Raw genomic sequence first — 17,934 nt, forward strand, 5'->3', positions numbered from 1 at the left:
GTTGAATCCGGCCACCCTACGGAGGAAACTCATACTTTCGGTCACGATCCAGAGGTCATGACCTTAGGTAAGGGTGGGAACATAGGTTGACCAGTAAATTGAGAACTTTGCCTTCTCGCTCGGCTCTCTCCTCACCACAACGGTCCGGTACAGCCAGACGATGCACTGATCCACGTTCGATTTCACGCTTCAGCCTTCCCTCACTCGTGAACAAGACGCGGAGATACTTGAACTCCTCCACCTGGGGCAAGACCTCGCTCCCAACCCGAAGCGTGCAATCCACCCTATTCTGGACTCAGATTTGGAGGTGCTGGGTCTCATCCCAGAAGCTTCACACTCAGCTGCGAACCACCCCACATCATCTGCCAAGAGCAGAGATAACATCCTAAGGCCCCCAAACTGGACCCCCTCAACGCCTTGGCTGTGGCTAAAAATTCTGTCTATAAAACTTATGAACAGAATCACTGACAAAGGGCAGCCTTGAGACCAACATTCACTGGGAATAGCCTCGACTTACTGCTGGCAATGCGAACTGTTGTACAAGGACCAAATGGACATCACAAGGGACATGGTTAAATGCCTTTTCCGAGTCCACAAAGCACATGTGTACCGGTTGGGCAAACCTCCAGTACCCTTGCAAGCGTGTAGAGCTGGTCCAGTGTTGCATGACCAAAACAAAAACCACATTGCACTTCCTGTAGCTGAGGTTTGACTAACTATAGGTTTGACGATCCTTCTCTCCAGCACCCTGGGATAGACTTTCCCAGGGAGGCTGAGGAGTGTCATCCCCCTACAGTTGGAACACACCCTCCACTCACCCCTCTTGAATAGGGAGATCATCACCCTGGTCTGGCACAGTTCCCAACTTCCACGCAATGTTGAAGAGATGTGTTAACCAAGACAGTCACTCGACATGTCAACAAAGATGTCCGACTCTGCTCCCTCAATGGAAGTTGTGTCAGTGGGATTGAGAAGAGCCTCAATGTATTCCTTCCACCGTCCAACTATATCCTCGGTTGAGGTCAGCAGACCTCCGTCCCCGTTGTAAACAGTGTCGACCTGGCACTGCTTCCCCTTTCTGAGGCGTCGGATGGTTTGCCAGAACCTCTTGGACTTGTCTTCAGTAATGCCCAGGCTCAGTAACGCACAGGCTCTCGCGTCGGTTTACAGACGCACTGGCAACCGATTGCTAAGTCTGGCGATACCCACCGCATGTCTCTACAATCCATTTATCTTCGCATTCATGGCTGATTGTCATCCATCGAGGAGGCTGCTACCGGCGCAGTCGTATGTGTGTAACAAAAGAAAAGCTGCCATGATGTGTCCAAACAGAACGGGCCTTTATTTAGGAAGTGAACTGAAACGAACAAAAAAGATTGCAATCAACACACGAGTTCAATACAAAACAACCCCAAATAAAAATAAACACCATATTCATTTCAGCATATTAAAGATCCATTCAGAAATAATTATGATCCAAACACCCCTTCATCCACTTTTGAGAGCCTGTACGCAAACTCTGATTTGGAAAAATGAGAACTATTTAGCTTTAAAAGAATTCAAATCATTTCTCTGCAATTGCCATCTTAAAGGAAAAGTGCATTTTTTAATGGAATTTTGCCCATCATCCACAATCTTTATGTGAGACATCAACACACGTCTTTTGTCTTTTCTGTGCGTTCTAAAAATATAAAAACAGCTAGGAGGAGGCATGTAATGGGACACACCTATTTCGCCTATAAAGCCCGCCATTAAAACACCAAAAACCTCCCACAAGGTTTTATGTCCTTGCTGTGAGCATGTCGTAACACTTACAGTATTTTGCCCTATTTTGAGCATTTTAAACATTAGCGGAACTTGTTTCCTGGGCGCATTGATTTCACATAGCAACATAGAAAGGAACGCTACACCCAGAGTTAACTTTTCCAAACTGAAAAACTAAAACCAATATGTGGCGTTAGCGTTCGGCATTGTGAGCGAGTGTGTGGTGTAGCTAGTCGCGAGAAGGCGAGTAGCTAGCCGGCGTGGTGTCACTACGCCAGTAACATAGTTGTTCGGCGTAACAATCACAACAATAATAATAACAATGTTGCTATAGCTCGGTTAACGTGCAGGTCACGTTATGTAAATGGAGCGTTGTTGGTGCTTTTGGAGGTTTTTTCAGAAGGCTTAGCTGCCTCTTTTTTGTTGTTTTTATATCTTTAGAACACACAGAAAAGAGACGTGTGTTCATGTCTCACATAAGTATTGTAGATGCTGGGCAAAATTGAAAAGAAAGTGCACTTTTCCTTAAAAATGACACATACCATATCGTGTTTTCTCGTATACAAATACAAAATCATACAAATGACACAAAAGAGGAGTTCCAGGAATCCTGCTATTATCGGGTGAAATAAAAAGGTGATTTGATATAAGGTGAAAATCAAATAGAAATATGCATGAAAAAAGTCTCTCCTTTTGTTAGCAAAACACTATCCAAAATAACTACAATCATTTACATCAGTACAAAGATATCTGGGTTTAAAAATAGTTGCAATGAAAAAACGGGGTCTTATTTTTTTTCTTTTTTCATCCAGACAGTAAAAAAATGACACTGTGGATCAGAAATCTGCAAAATATGCAATGAAAAAAATAAATCTGCATCTTAAAAAGGTTTACACTGTAATTGGTACTTTTATACAAACATTAGAAACAGTATTGCACATCACAACACAGATTCGAGGTTAGTCAGCCTTTCAAAATGTGTTATATTCAAGTTTCAAAGCGGCAGAATCTCAAGTGTCTTCCAAGAATAGAATAAAACCTTCCTCTTGCCTCGCCTTCAAGTGAAATGTCAAGTGTGTATGAAAATAAGAGTCATATCAAATACATCGTGGATGTGAGCGGATTCTTTGTATTGCCCGGGAACAAAATAATTCAGCACTGGAGGGGCGGGGCGGGGCGGGGCGGGGCGGGGCGGGGGCGGATAAACGGTATAATGGTCATATTGAAATAGAAAAATACAATCAAAATCAAATAGTTATTTTGTCTACAAAAATAGTGAAAATAAATATGATTTATTTTTCTTTTACAAAAACAGACACACACAGAACAAAGTCAAAGCACAGAGGACGGAAATAAAAAGCACGCCAGTCAAGTGTTACAGGTGACGAGATTCAACAACAGGACGTCACGAGAACATGACACGTTCTCCGAACCTGCTGACTAAAAAAACTGACACAGGAGTCAAAGTTTGAAGTTGAGGTACGCTCCGAACGTGCTTACTTTTCGCCACGTCACGTCAAAAGACAACTGTACAATGTTAAGTTCATGACAAATTGTGGCAAATAAAACCTTGCACTCAGCGATAACGATGGTGATGATCGGACACCGTGTGATTTGTAGATATCAGCACATAATGAACTTGGTCAGGGTTTATTCAGCAGTGCTGTGGGTTAGATGCTAAACAGAAGGCGTTCAAGGCGCTTCCCACGATGATTAACGCGCGCGATGGTGGACACAACAAAAGGTGACGGTTGTTACTGGACTTGCAAAGTTCCTGGACTTGCTCAATATTGTCCGTGTAGCACAGGGGTGTCCAAAAGGGCCGAATGCTGCCCACGGCTGTTGTTTAATTGGCCCGTGGAACATTCTAAAAATAGAATTTAACAAGAAAACAGCAAAAATGGAAAAAAAACAGTAGTAATTTTACAAGAATAAAGTCCAAATATTAAAAGCGGAAATTTGTTAGTCTTCAAGAATAATGTAATATTATGAGGAAAAATAATGTCATTTTAGTTGCAATATTAAAGAAAAAGTTACTTTTTTTAACGTTGTAATATTATTATGGGAAACAAACAGAACAACAAATAAAGTTGTACATTTTGGAAATTTACGTTGGAGAAAAAGTTATAATAGTCCGAGAATAACGTCAAAATCAAAAAGTCATAATCACGAGAAGAAAATGTACAATTATTTGGAAAATTAGCTGTCATTTTACATCGTTGACGTCAAAATATTAAGAAAAAAAGTTAGTAACATAAAAACGTAGTAACATAGACTTGAAATATTAAAGAAAAAATGGTTACTTTATAAAAGTTGTAACATGTAGTTTTTTGGAAAATTAGGTTGAGGAAAAAGTAAAGCTATTACAGGAATAAAGTCAAAATATTATGGGAATAAAGTCATAATTTTAAGAGAAGAACAGTTCATATAAAAAAAAAAAACGACAGCAAAACTGGGGAAGCGAGTAAAGTTGATACTAATAAAAGGCTTTTTCACCTGCAGTAATCCCTGGCTATATCGCAGTTTGAGTATCACTCCCAGTGACTGTATGTGTAGTATTGCGGTATCCTGAGACTGGTGGTGGCGCACATGCAATGGCTGAGATCGAGTGGAAAAGAAGGTAATCCTCTCATTCCGTGTGGAAGTGGTAAGTTTTTGTCTTTTTTTGTCCTCCTTCTCCACTTTGATTTTAGCTTGCTATGCTAGCACTGGCCGTCTGTTATGTCCCTGCACTGATCCCATAGCCTGCGCAATGTGATGTAAACAAAGGCAGGTGGAGTGTAAAAGTGACTGTTGGAGTGTTACTTCATGTCTACGGGGCTCTAGTCATGTTAAAACCCGCATTTAGAAAGTCATAAACAGCTTTTGTATGCTCTATCTATGAAAATATTGTATTTATTAACACTGAGACTAGGGATGCTCCGATCAGACCCATCACATGGATTAATGATACATTTTTCAATGTATTTATAATGAGTTCTTTTGGCCAGGGCTGCTTTATAAAGGGGAAAAGTCAGGGCAAGTGACCTTGACTGCCAGGGGGGCCAAAAAATAGGTAATTAAAAAAAATAAAGGGGTGCGGACTGATCCTCCAAATCTCACAATATCCGTATGAAAGCTTTTCAGCCCCGCAAGATGTGTTGGCACGGCAGACATGACCGCTTTTGTTTTGAGGGAAAGTGGGAGGGCGACACTGCCCAAGACGTTAGTTCGGGCAGGAAAGGATCGCTGGGGGTGCAATAGTGCTAGCCACAGGTGATCGGCTTTTGTGATCGGCGTTGAAAGGCATTTATCGTCATGGAACCGTGATAAACGAGGGACTACTGTATACGACAAAGCTGAGATGCAGTTTTTAAAAGTTGCATCCTTTCATTTTTCACATTTGGACACCCCTGCTGTAGCAGAAATTGTGTGCGTTTTTTGCAAACAGCTCATCCGTGATATTCCTGTCAGGTTTTTTTCCGCCAATACCCAGGACGACATCGTCAATCAAGAAAGATGATCCCACGTTCATTTTAACACCACGCTACCTCAATAACGTAACAATCACGAGCGTGGGATTTCCATTTCACCTCCCACTAACTATATTGAACGATACAGTACACAGAATAGAAGATCCTTGTAAACATCTCTGCAGGTTCCGACAGCGTGTCATCGAATTCCTTGTCCAATCATACAGACAACATAAGACCAACAGCTTCACACACCTTGAACAAACAATAAATAAGAGAATCTGCACTTCAATCATTTCAGGGTGACTAAGAACCATTGCGGTGACGGGGGTTGGGGTGGGAGGGGGGTATAGAAAAGTAGTGCATAACATTTTCTTCAAAAGCAATCAGGGAGGTCCAGTGAGGGGAAGTAGTCGACAAACAATTATCAAGAAGTAAATCAAGTGTTAACCGGTAAACCATGACGACACACTTACAGTACAGTAGCAGGTAGACCAGCGGGGGCGGAGCTCCAACAGCGATTGTCCCGTAATATTTTCAGAATCGGAAACAATACACTCCCCCGCGGGCGATGTTGGTTAATAACCAGAGCCTCGGTCTATACACAAACACGCACGCACGCACACGGCACATGGACGACAACACACGCACGCACACAACCACTGAACACCGCTTTTTGTTTTTGTTGCCACACAAGCCACCACGGCGTCCACTAAAAGTCTACAGCAGAATCACGCTTTTGTTGTCAACGGCTGGAACGACAGAGAAACATCAACGCATGCAAGTATAAATAAGTCTGCTTTTTCCAAATTCTTCTTATTCTCTCGCTCGGGTTTTCAAAGCCACGCCCGTCATGTTCATGCTACTTACAGCTGATTTGTCTTTTCTTCTTCTTCGTTGTTTTTCTTTCATCGCTCCTCACTTCCCGCATGCTGATTCCAAGCATGCGCCCCCTACCCTGGCATCGGAGGTCAGAAGTGCATCACTGCATTTCTTTTTTTCTTTACACAAGTTTGCTTTTTAAACGGCATTAAATATTTGATCTACACAACTACTCGAATATATTTTGTATTTCTCAGTAGCAGCAACGTTCCTAAAGTAGCTTGTTGTGTATAAATGTTGAAGAATACAGTGAGCAGGAACCGGGCCGAGCGTTCAGAGGTATCATTGCATCTTTAGTCGCTAAACGGAAAGAAGGGGTATTCCGCCTTGTGTTTTACAGTCACAGTCGGATGTACTGTAAACGGCACAAACACAGTACGAGTCGAGTGGAGGTAGTGTCAGAGTCGTAACAGAGGGGGGGAGTCCGCCTGTGTTGGAAGCGTAACATCTGATACTCGCTTCTGCCGACATGTTGTCACTGTCCAAACCTCGCCCCGGTTTTCCAATGATTCGGATTTCAAAGTTTTGCCTGTGTTTTCTGACCGTATCGCACCTGAAAAACTAGTCCGTTTGTCCTGTGCTCCACTGTTCCGTGAAGAGGCGCACCCAAACAAAGCACCCTACACGTTGCTGAGTTCTAAATAACCCGTCCTGGGGCACTATTGAATTCCATCTTGCCAGGATGTACGAGACGTCCGCATCGACAATAAGTTCCAGCCAATCGATTTATAATTTCTCTGCATTGTTTTCCATCAATCCATCGCCTTCTGCTTATCCCAGGTCGGGTTGCAGGGGCAGCAGCCTTAGCAGAGAAGCGCAGTCTTCCCTCTCTCCCGGGCTGCTTCATCAAGCTCCCGTTCTGGGTCTTCTCCTAGGCCTCCTACCCGTCGGTCGGACGTGCCCCGAACACCTCGCCAGGGAGTCGTCCGGGAGTTGGTTCCTCTCAATGCAGAGTTTCTCCCTCCCTGATGACAGTGCTTCTCACCTTATCTCTAAGGGAGAGCACAGTCACCCTATGGAGAAAACTCATTTCGGCCGCTTGTAACCGGATCTTGTGCTTTCGGTCACTACTCGGCTCAGCTCCCGCTACTAAAAGCTCCCTCCTCCCCACAACGGACAGATGCAGTGTCCGCATCACTGCAATCCGCCTGTCATCTCGCGTTCCGCCCTTCCCTCACTCATGAACAATCATGAACAGGTCGGGGAACGATCTCATCCCCGACCCGGAGATGGCACTCCACCCTTTTCCGGGCGGGAACCATGGACTCAGACTTGGAGCTGCCAATTCTCTTGACACTCGGCGACAAACCGATCCTGTAAGAGCTCCATGGGAGAGTTCCACGGGAAGCCATGGTTTTTGCATGTAAAACTATAATTATTCTGTATAAAATGTATTTTTGTTCATGTTTTTGGGTGCCCAGAACAAGTTCATTGGATTGACATGATTTCCTACGAGAAAAATTGCCTGTTTTTGTAGGTTTCCGTTTTCTTCAGACTTTTGGGAACGAATTATTCACAAAAACAGAGGTTCCACTACATTTCAGACGTCACACCAGGCGCTATCATCAAGTTGCAGGATGCCGCGATGCCGCGTCGCTGTAGCGTACACTGTTGCAGCAATATCCCGCTTGACTGCTAAACAGGCAAGCATCTTCTGTTACGGCTCTGATTCAGGATTCATGTGTAAAAGATGCTGACGGTCGGTAGTTTTGCGTTTTTAAAAGTGTGTCAGCTGTCTGCTTCCTATCATTTTTGCTACCTTTGGTTAGTGTCCTTGGCAGGCGACCTTGCTGGACACTCACTTGGGAGTGGCTAGCAGCGAGCGCACTAGTAGACTGGCTCCTCCCCCCTCATGCACAAACATCTTCCTCTCATCTCACATACAAAAATAATAATTTCAAAAAATGTATAAAACTCAATTTCTTTTGTGGAAAATCTCCTCTTAAGAAAAAGATGACCGTACCACAAAAGGAGTCGTCGCCAGAGCCTGAGACGTGAAGGTGGTGGAGAAACGAGGCTTGTGGCTGCTACAAAAGCGAAAGCGCTATCTAGAATGGATGACACACTGTTGAGTGTTAAGGGGCTTCTACTGATCGGCAGACCCGTCCGTGCACCTCTTAGTTCCAGCGAAAGTGGATCTGGCGTGGGCGGTCTGCACCCTCTTTGACCAGTGGCTTGTGGAACTCCCGGCCGGCGCGCGAGTGGATGTTGGCCCAGCAGAACTCGCAGTAGTACTGCAGGCAGGTGACGTTGGCGCAAAAGAAGGGCGCAAACTTCCCGCCACAGCGAGCGCCCTGGCACTCGTCGCACAGTTGGTCGTCCAGCACATATGGCTTCACCTCCACCTGCAACACCCGAGCATAATAGGAAGACATTTGTGGAACATGTAAGAAAACATTTATGGTACATGGGGAAGCCACTGAGACGTCCATCCTTCCATCTCTCTTCTGCCATCATCCACTTATCTAGCTATCCTTTCAGCTATCTAGCCTTTCATCCATCAATGTACAGTATGTAACAATTCTATTCATCGGGCTACAGTATATACAGTAATCCCTCGATCATCGCATAAAAAATAACAAAAAACTCTTCAAACCAGAACAAAAAGTGTTCTCAGTAGGACTCAGTAATGAGTAGCTCCACCCTTCTTGTTCATCACGTCAAAAATGGCTTTGGGCATGCTTGATGCGAGTGTTTCCAGGAGGCTAGTGGGAACATTGCTCCAAGTGGTGAAGATGGCTTCACCAAGGGCATCAACTGTTTGGAACTGATAGCCATTTTTATAAACTTCCCTTGCCATCCATCCCCAAATGTTCTCTGGGATTTAAATGAGGGGAACATGCAGGATGGTCCAAAAGAGTGATGTTATTCTCCCTGAAGAAGTCTTTGGTCAAGCGAGCATTGTGAACTGCAGCGTTGTCCTGTTGAAGAACCCAGCTGTTACCACACAGACGAGGGCCCTCAGTCATGAGGGATGCCCGCTGCAACATCTGCACGCAAGCATCCACCGTTTGACGACCCTGCACCACCTGAAGCTCCAGTGTTCCACTGAATGAAAAAGCACCCCAGATCGTGATGGACCCCCCTCCACTGTGCCGGGTAGAAAACATCTCAGGTGGGATCTCCTCCGCCAGTAACGTTGGAAGCCATCTGGACCGTCAAGTTTACATTTTTTCTCATCAGAGAATAAAACTTTTTTCCACCTTTCAATGTCCCATGTTTGATGCTCCCTTGCAAAGTCTAAATGGGTACTTTTGTGGCGTTGAAGGAGACGAGGTCTTTGAATTTGTTTTTTTTTTTTAACCCTTTTCCCGCAGATGCTGTCTGATGGTTATTGCGCTGCAGTCGGCACCAGTAAGGGCCTTAATTTGGGTGGAAGACCGCCCTGTGTCTTGATGGACAGCCAATCGGATCCTCCGGCTCAGTGCAGGTGTGATTTTTTTGGGTCTACCACTTGACTTTTTTGTTCCATAATGCTCAGGATCTTTCAAAAAATGTAGAATGACTGATTTACTGCACCCAACCTCAGCAGCAATGGCACGAGAGGCCTTGCTTATGCATCTCCACAATCCCACCACGTTCAAAAAGAGAAAGCTTCTTAGCTTTAGCCATCAGGAGGGCATGACTGTGTCTTTTATAGCCTGTGGTCCTAAACTGATATAACAGCGTATTTCAGTTTAATTGTTGTTTTCAATAAATTACTTTTTCAAAATGCTTTTTGTCTCACTCCCCCTTGTTTTTGCATATTGTAGCTCTACTTAAAACCTCATTAAGATCCAAATGTGCAAAATGCAAATTCTAGCCATTTCTCAACTGGTCTTAAGATTTTGATCAGGAGTTTATATATATATGTATATATATATATTTACATCCCAGCTGACTTCGGGCGACAGGCGGGGTACACCCTGGACTGGTGGCCAGCCAATCGCAGGGCACATATAGACAAACAACCATTCACACTCACATTCATACCTATGGACAATTTAGAGTTGCATGTTTTTGGGAATGTGGGAGGAAGCCGGAGTGCCCGGAGAAAACCCACGCGCACACGGGGAGAACCCAGGTCTTCCCGATCTCCAGGCTGTTCCTGTATTGGCCAACGTGCTAACCACTAGACCACTGTGCGGTCCCCGATCTAAATCCAGTTCACAAAAATGAGTTCCAGACAGTGGATGCCCTCCATGAAGCCATCTTCACCATCTGGAGCAACATTCCCACTAGCCTCCTGGGAACACTGGCATCAAGCATGGCCAAAACTGTTGTTGAGCTGATTAACCAGAATGACACCGCTACTCATTACTGAGACATTTTTGGAACATTTTATTTCTATTTAAAAGAGGTTTCAGGGTTTTTTTTAAGCTTTTAAACTTTTGATGAGCTGATGAACAGCTTACTTCACTTTAATGCTTGTTAGCAAAAAATCGCTTACTCAAACATTTTTTTGTCTTACTCCCATTTTTTTTGCATTTTGAAGCTCTACATAGAATGTCCTTTAGATCCAACAGTGCAAAATTGACATTCTTGCATTTTCTTCAACTGCTCTTACCATTTTGACCAGGAGTGCATTTTGGTAGTTAGAGCATAGAAAGCTAGTTTACCACCTTCTAAATATGCTTTTTTAAACATTATTAGAGCTCTCCCACATGAAAGACATACGAGAAAATAAGACATATAAGACATAGAAAACCTGTTTACCACCTTTTAAATACAGTTTTTAACATTATTAGAGCCCTCTCCACTTTAAATAACATCCCTAAAGTCACCTTTACACTCCTATTACACAACATAGTAGACGGAATAAGAGAAATAAGACATATTAGACACAAATAACCCGTGCTCATCTGTATTGCTATGAATGTGTTCCAGTGCTAGGTGAGCTCATTGATGGGACGGACAGGAAGTGATGTCACGGGTTCAGAGTTGAGTTTTAGCTTGGCGTTGGTTTTAGGCAAAAAAATAACAACGTAAAATTTGCAAAACTATTTTTTTGACTAATAATAGGCCGTATGCAACCAGAAAACAGCATGATTTATTAATTCATATATTTTGAAAAACCATGATAGAGTGAAGCCACAAAATTCGAATCCTATCTTTGATCTATTCAGCAGTCAACCTAGCTATTGTATCCATCTGCTTATTCCCCTATCTTTTCATCAGTCCCATATGCAAATGCCATTATTGACTTATGGACAATGAGTAAGGCCCGCCCGTGCCCCTTCAGGATGTTTTGCTTGATGTTTTGCAACCAAATACTCTCACATTTGACCCACATGTGCTTGTCAGTCCCCTAAAGGTGTGTACCAAATTTGGTGGTGATTGGACTCCCTACAGATGCAGTGGATGTTTTGTAGAGTGTATCGAACTGTGTGAAGGATTCAGGTCAATCAAACTTAAGTGGGGGTCAAAGAAGAGCGCCTCCATGTGGTGTATTTGTCCGAAAAATAATAGCACACGCAACAGTGTGTAGAGGACTGGAAGTGTTAGCTTTATGGGCGTGTCCCCATTTTTTCATATGACTGTAACTATCCATCCATCTTTCCCCGGGAGCCAAGAACCTTTTCGGCTAGAGCGCCATAAAAGCCACATATTTTAAAATGTATTTCTGTGAGAGCCATATAACAATACAACCAAGTGCGTGCATTTTTAAGCAAGACCAACTATTTTAGAATATAATAAGTCTCTGAATGTATTCTTTTTAATAACGTTGTTATACTGAAGCTAAGCAATAATAAATAAAATATTTATGAGCATTAATGCAACTTCTGGTGCTGCGTAGTTTTGCACCGCACTCCTTATCTTTCTTTCTTTTGGCAGGTATCAAAAGAGCCACATCTGGCTCCCGAGCCAACGGTTCTCTACCCCCCGTATCTTTTTATGTACCAATCTATCCATCTAAGGGTTGAGCTACCATACCGACCATCTCTTTGCACATCTCCTGTATTTCCATCTGTCGATCCATCCACCCCCTCCACCCCTCTCTGCCATCCATCCTTCTACCAAGCCATGCATGTATTATTCAATCTATCCATTTTCCCACAACTGAATCTATTGCTCCATCCTTGTAGCGATCTGTTTCATGTATCACTTCATCCATACATTCTGACTCACAAGGAACCTGAGTGAGGAAGAACTAAGTAAGATGTTGATGAAGAGGATTTCCTTGTGTCATACCCGCTTGTCAATGTCGCCGTGCTGCAGCTGTACGAATCTGGCACTGATGGCGGCGATGTAGCTCTGCTGATTGGAGAAGGCCACCCGCCCCGCCCCTTTGGGGTACTTGAGCTCTGGGTCGGTGTCGATCCCCGCGTAGCAGACGCCGCCGTAGAGGCGATCCATAATCATGGCCAACTCGACTAGTCAGCAACAAGAGAGAGTCATTGAAAATCATTGGTTTCTTGAAGAAAACAAAACTAAATGGCGGATCTTACTTGCTCTGAGGGGGCGAGGGACTCCTCCCACAAAGATGGTCTTGCGGGGATCCAGGGGTTGAGATCCGTCCATCACAAAGTCACTGTCGTTCAGGTTCCATGGACGAATTTGCACCTGCAAAGCAAACCCTCAAGTGAACTCCTTCACACCCTGCTGGCATTCTGGAAGTGCTGGTACTGTGGGACTTACGGGTTTATCCTTGATGGTGGGGCTGGAGACGCACAGGTAGAGCTTGCCGTCCTCCTCCATGCAGGCTTCGATCAGCGCCTGCACTGACGTCTCCTCCTGGAACAGCAGGAAGGCGTATCCTTGGGAACACACACAAAGAGCCTCAGGATTCAAATGAAATATTGTCCATCTCCATCGTCCACTTTCCTTCACTACCTTTGGGGGGAAAGTAGGACTTGCTCTCCGCTTTGTGTGGCCAGTCCACCACCAGGTGACCAAAGCGGCGGAAGCTGGAGGTTATTTCATCTGGAAGGGAAGTGGAAGAAAATGTTCAACTCGGAAAATAAAAGACCGTTCGACATCCTTGAAAGACTATCAACCTGTCATAAAAAATACAGGTTCATACGTCAAAAACACTGAAATAACACTCGCCACGTTCCAACCATCCATTTGTCTCCCTTTTCAGAGACGTTGGACAGGATCGCACAATTTTTTAACAAGAAGAATTTGTCAAACAAAAGTGAAAAACGTGTTAACTTTCGCATTTATGTTTTCTCGTCGGCTACTTCCTGGTTTTTGGATGAAGAGGTAAGACGACAGGGCTGTACTGTTTTTGACTGTTTGGCGGGGCTAGCTTGAAAATGGGTGCTCATTATTGGCTTTCTTACCAATATCCGCTACTGTCCCAGACTTCATTACAGATATCAACTAGGTATGCTCCGATCGATCGATCGATCAGCTAACGCAGCTAAGTGGCCTACACTCGGCCGCATGTGTGTGACAGTCAGAAGGCTAAGCTAATAACCTGAAAAATAAGTCAATTCATCGGGCGAGATGACCAGCCTTTCTCAGCAGGTTCGCCGAGCGCTTTGCTACTTACCTGGAAGTCCTACTAGAGCTCCACCAATCTACTCTCACATCCAAAGTCTCCTTAAAGAAGGTGTGTCATCCTCTGGAAGTTTCACCAGTGACAAGTAAGTCAAATATGTTTTTGTCTAAATTAAGGTGATTCCTTTTTTCATATCATATAGCCAGTAGCAGGGCTGCAGCCAAGAATTCTGGGCTCCATGGGGAAAAAAAAATCACGTTTTCCCCCGCCCCTTTTATTAATTATTCATTTTTATTAGTAATTACCTATATTTTGGGCCCCATGGCAGTCAGTGCACCTTGGAATTGTCCTGACTTTTCCCCTTTATACGACACCACTGCCAATGGCACTTATCATAAATAAATAAATAAATAATGTATCATTAATCCATGTGATCGGTATCGGAATCGACAGCATAAAACCCTGATCAAAGCATCCCTAATATGAACCGATATCGATATAGGTGGCAGACCCCGCATGATGCTTCTTTGACTGTGATGCCACTGGATGCATTTCACAAACAAACTCTTGCAAAATGAGACAAATACTGCAACATGCAAGTTCTGGAAAAGGTGCCAAGGCGCTGCATGTGGCTTCATTCTCCCTGAGGTGTGATATTAGAGTGGAAGTGTTGCGGGAGGACGCCTTTCTCCCTCCCCTCTTTGCGTGGCCAGCGCTTTGCAGCCATTGCAAATGGCATGTTTGCAGTCAGAGGGTTTCGAACCGTGGACGTACTGAGCTTGTTGCTGTCCGGTTTGATTCAGAAGACATATTCAGTGACGTGATGATATGTAGTATTCTACACTGGTCACTAGGTGTCAGTAATGTTACATTAATCAGACAATAGACAGCACACGAAGTACTGTTCAGAACAGGAAGTAAAAAAAACAAACAGCAACAAGGAACCCTCCCAATGATAACATGTGTGAGTCTACATTATGTTTTATTTATGTCCTGTGTGTCTTATATTCTCTTATTATGTCTACTACATTGGGTAATATGAGTGTAAAGGTGACTATAGGGGTGTTATTTCATGTCTGAAGGGCTCTACACCCTAAAACACTACAGCCCATTTTAGTTATGTCAAATGACTAAATCTTGTTAACTCAAAGAGCTCTGACAAGTTTTGGATTTTAAACTTAAGTTTGCACGTTTTCTGAAGTTCAGCTTAATTAAAAGTTGAAAGAGACATTTGTTTGTCTGCTTTCTTGGCCAACACTTAAAGCTATGGCGTGGAAGACCTGACTTCAAATCCCAGTCAGGCATTTTACTTAACAAACGTACTTCAGAAATGTCAGTTTGTTAGTCAAAACACTTAAGTTGAGTAAAATTTCAAATTTAAGGCTGCAAGTAAACGTTTTCTAGTTGAATGGACTAAAAATGTTTTACAGTGTAATAATGTTAAAAACCATATGTAGAAGGTAGCTGGCAATCAGTTAAAATATTTAATTGCGATTAGTCACATTTTGTCTGTAGTTAACTCATAATTAATCACACTTAGAAATATGTTTTTATCAAAAATAAGCAGGGATGTAAATATCTTTGTGGTAAAAGATTTGATACGCAACTACAACGATAACTACATCAAATTGTATGTAAAGGGATATCAAATTTGGAAATATGGGCCATTATTTTATTTCAAAAAATAATATACACTTAGAAATCCCACAGGTTTTGCTTGACGGTACTGGAAGGCACCTTCTAACTTTGTCCCAAAGACTACCATACTGTATTTTTCCCCTTTTTCTTTCAACTCATTTTTGGTCCCAAATGCTGATACTGTGGAAATGCTGAGCGCTAATGTGCATATTTGTTCGGTACACAACCTCTCTGAAAAACAAGTCCAGGCTCGTACTGGTGGATTGTGGCTCTGTATTCATTTAGTGCTTTAAATCTGATGTTGCTCCTGTCATAGTTTTACACAATACATAATAAATAAGATCAATTAGATCCCTATAATGTACGTATGTTTTACTGATGTGATGATGACTATCTAATGCTAGCTAATGCTGGCGCTGCTAGCTCTTCAACCATGGTCACATTGATATGGTTAGGCCCCAAACAGCTGTCCTTGGCTATGCCTGCCGGTAACTCGTAACCCAAATTTTAGCTCGCAGTGCAAAGCAAAAAATCAGGAGACAGACGGCTTGCATCTAAAAAACACTCGTTAGTTGGGACACTCGTATGCCAAGGTACCACTGTATAAATGACAATAAAAAATACCGGCAGTGCGTCAGTACCTTCTCGCTTCTCTCTGGCAAGTCGTCGTACTCCGTGACAATTCCAATCACAGCGACAGTAGATACAAATACCTTTGGTCTTGTTGTGAGAGCAATATGCCAGGGCTTTGATACTAAATTTACCAATCAAAATACCCTTTTGTTTCTCCATTTTTGCTCAATATTTGTTCCCCCTTGTGGCTCCACAGTCACCGCTACTCCCTCAAACTACGGCGTGGGCTGAGGGTCAAACAGGACGTGCGCACGTTAATTGCGCGTCAAACTAAATTGTGTAACTTTGACAGCCCTAGTAGCAGGTCATAAACAGGTTTTTTATGCTTCAAACTACCAAAACATTCCATTCATTAAAAAAGGAATCCTTCTTTGCGGAAATTCACATATTACAGTCGGCTCTAGAATCAATGAACCACCATAAATGAGGGATTACTGTATACATATACAGTATATATGTCATGCTGATAATATGTCAGACATCCCATTTTTCGTGATGAACCATCAGTATCACCTGCTTGTGCTTTTGTAATAATTAGTAATTCTGCTAACACCACAACTAGGGGTGCACGATAATTCTCGCACTGATAATTATTAGTAATCCAGGGAATTATGGCGTCATACCAATAAACCCGATAACAATAAAAATAGCTCAGATAGGCGATAATTTAAAAAATAAACGAGGCAAGATTACCCGTACTATGCGGGTGAGCAAATGAAGTGTTCCTTTTTTCTACTTCCCCTGAGCTCACTTGGAAAGCATTCTCTTTCCGAGGAAGACATTTTGGGTGCCAGTTGTACCAAATGCTCCATGATAAGGGACAAAAACCCCATGGAGCACACAAAAAACCTTATCAGCCACCTGAAACGCCACATTGCTACCACGTTGTTGTGTTGTGGCGGTGGAAAAGTGCAAAAGCTTTGCCAGAGACCTCCGTGGCGTCACACCGGCTGCTCGGAGCGTGTGCCCGAATACAGTGCATCTTGCTGGGCCATGCCAGGTGGCTCCGCCTGCTCTATACTCTGGTTCTCCTGATGGTAGTGATGAGGTAGTAGTAATGTTGTAATATTTGTTTAGGACAAATCAACAGTACAATTGGTCAAATCCTCATTTCTTCCAGTACTTCTTACCTCCAGGTGTGCACAAAATACAGTTAAATGTAAATTTTTTCAAAGTCGATATAAAAAAGTTATCGGTTATCACTATCATATCATGCGTCTTTAACCACAACCAAATGAATGACCCCATTGGCAGAGTTAGCAATAGCAGGACCTTTTTGTGTTCCTATCAAACACTAAAATCATCAACGAAAAAGACCTGAAATGACAGATATCTGCTCACCTTCATCTATATCAGGCGGCAGCCCGCCCACAAACACCTTCCTGGAAAAGCGCTCTATGCGTTCCCCGTTCTGATGGGGGTAGCAGCTGGGGGAGCCCAACACTCCTGGGACACCCTGGTTGCCGTGGCCGTCATTCAGGAGATTGTCCTCGATCGGGAAAAGAGACGAGCGTCCTGCAGGTGGAAAAGAATAAAAACCGAGCAGGTGAGTCGCCTCAAGGTCTAGCGCAGTCAGGTGATATTATTGTGCTATTTCACGGCGCGTGATTGTGAGACCAAGCACTTGAGGATTATCTACAATCCATTTTCTATGTGCGCCAGGGCACTGCACACAATCATCCATTTGGAAGCATCAGTGAATGAATGAGGAAGCTTTTGCGACACCAAAATAAACAACAAAGAGCTCTTTTGGCGCTTTGACCCTGAGTTAGCAAACAATAAATCATTTTTCCACAGACTATTTTGAACTCTTTCCTCTGAGGACTGACTCATTCGACTCGCCAAAGAATGAATGTGATCACGATGAGATAATCCTTGCAAAACAAGATGACGCATTCAATCTGCAGCATTACCATACATATCCAACAGGGGGCCACAATCTCTCCTTTTTGTTCATGTGATGAGTTTGCAGTTGTTTTCAATTAGTAGGCAAGTAATAAACAGTCTTGGGAGGAACGGTGTTAAAAATAACGTTGTTACCGTTTTCTGGAATGAGTCACCGAATTAATTACTACAGTAATCCATCGTTTATGCCAGTCAATTGGTTCCAGACCCAACATTTTTAACATTATTAGAGTC

At 43.2% G+C, this 17,934-nt stretch overlaps 1 protein-coding gene across 5 annotated transcripts in view; it reads right to left on the bottom strand.

The window, feature by feature from the left end:
- Window positions 1-382: 382 nt before the first annotated feature.
- cpeb2 (cytoplasmic polyadenylation element binding protein 2) overlaps window positions 383-17,934 on the bottom strand; it is a 34,230-nt gene continuing 16,678 nt past the window's right edge. For all 5 annotated transcript variants that reach the window (XM_054788604.1, XM_054788605.1, XM_054788603.1 and 2 more), the window contains 6 exons: window positions 17,137-17,310; window positions 12,912-13,001; window positions 12,717-12,835; window positions 12,527-12,641; window positions 12,270-12,451; window positions 383-8,443 (listed from right to left, as the gene is read on the bottom strand). In XM_054788604.1, coding sequence (XP_054644579.1) covers window positions 8,216-8,443; window positions 12,270-12,451; window positions 12,527-12,641; window positions 12,717-12,835; window positions 12,912-13,001; window positions 17,137-17,310 — 908 coding nt within the window. In that variant the 3' untranslated portion in view covers window positions 383-8,215. The remainder of the gene's footprint in view (window positions 8,444-12,269; window positions 12,452-12,526; window positions 12,642-12,716; window positions 12,836-12,911; window positions 13,002-17,136; window positions 17,311-17,934) is intronic.

The sequence above is a fragment of the Dunckerocampus dactyliophorus genome, chromosome 10 (assembly GCF_027744805.1).
Source record: "Dunckerocampus dactyliophorus isolate RoL2022-P2 chromosome 10, RoL_Ddac_1.1, whole genome shotgun sequence".
Classification (NCBI taxonomy): domain Eukaryota; kingdom Metazoa; phylum Chordata; class Actinopteri; order Syngnathiformes; family Syngnathidae; genus Dunckerocampus; species Dunckerocampus dactyliophorus.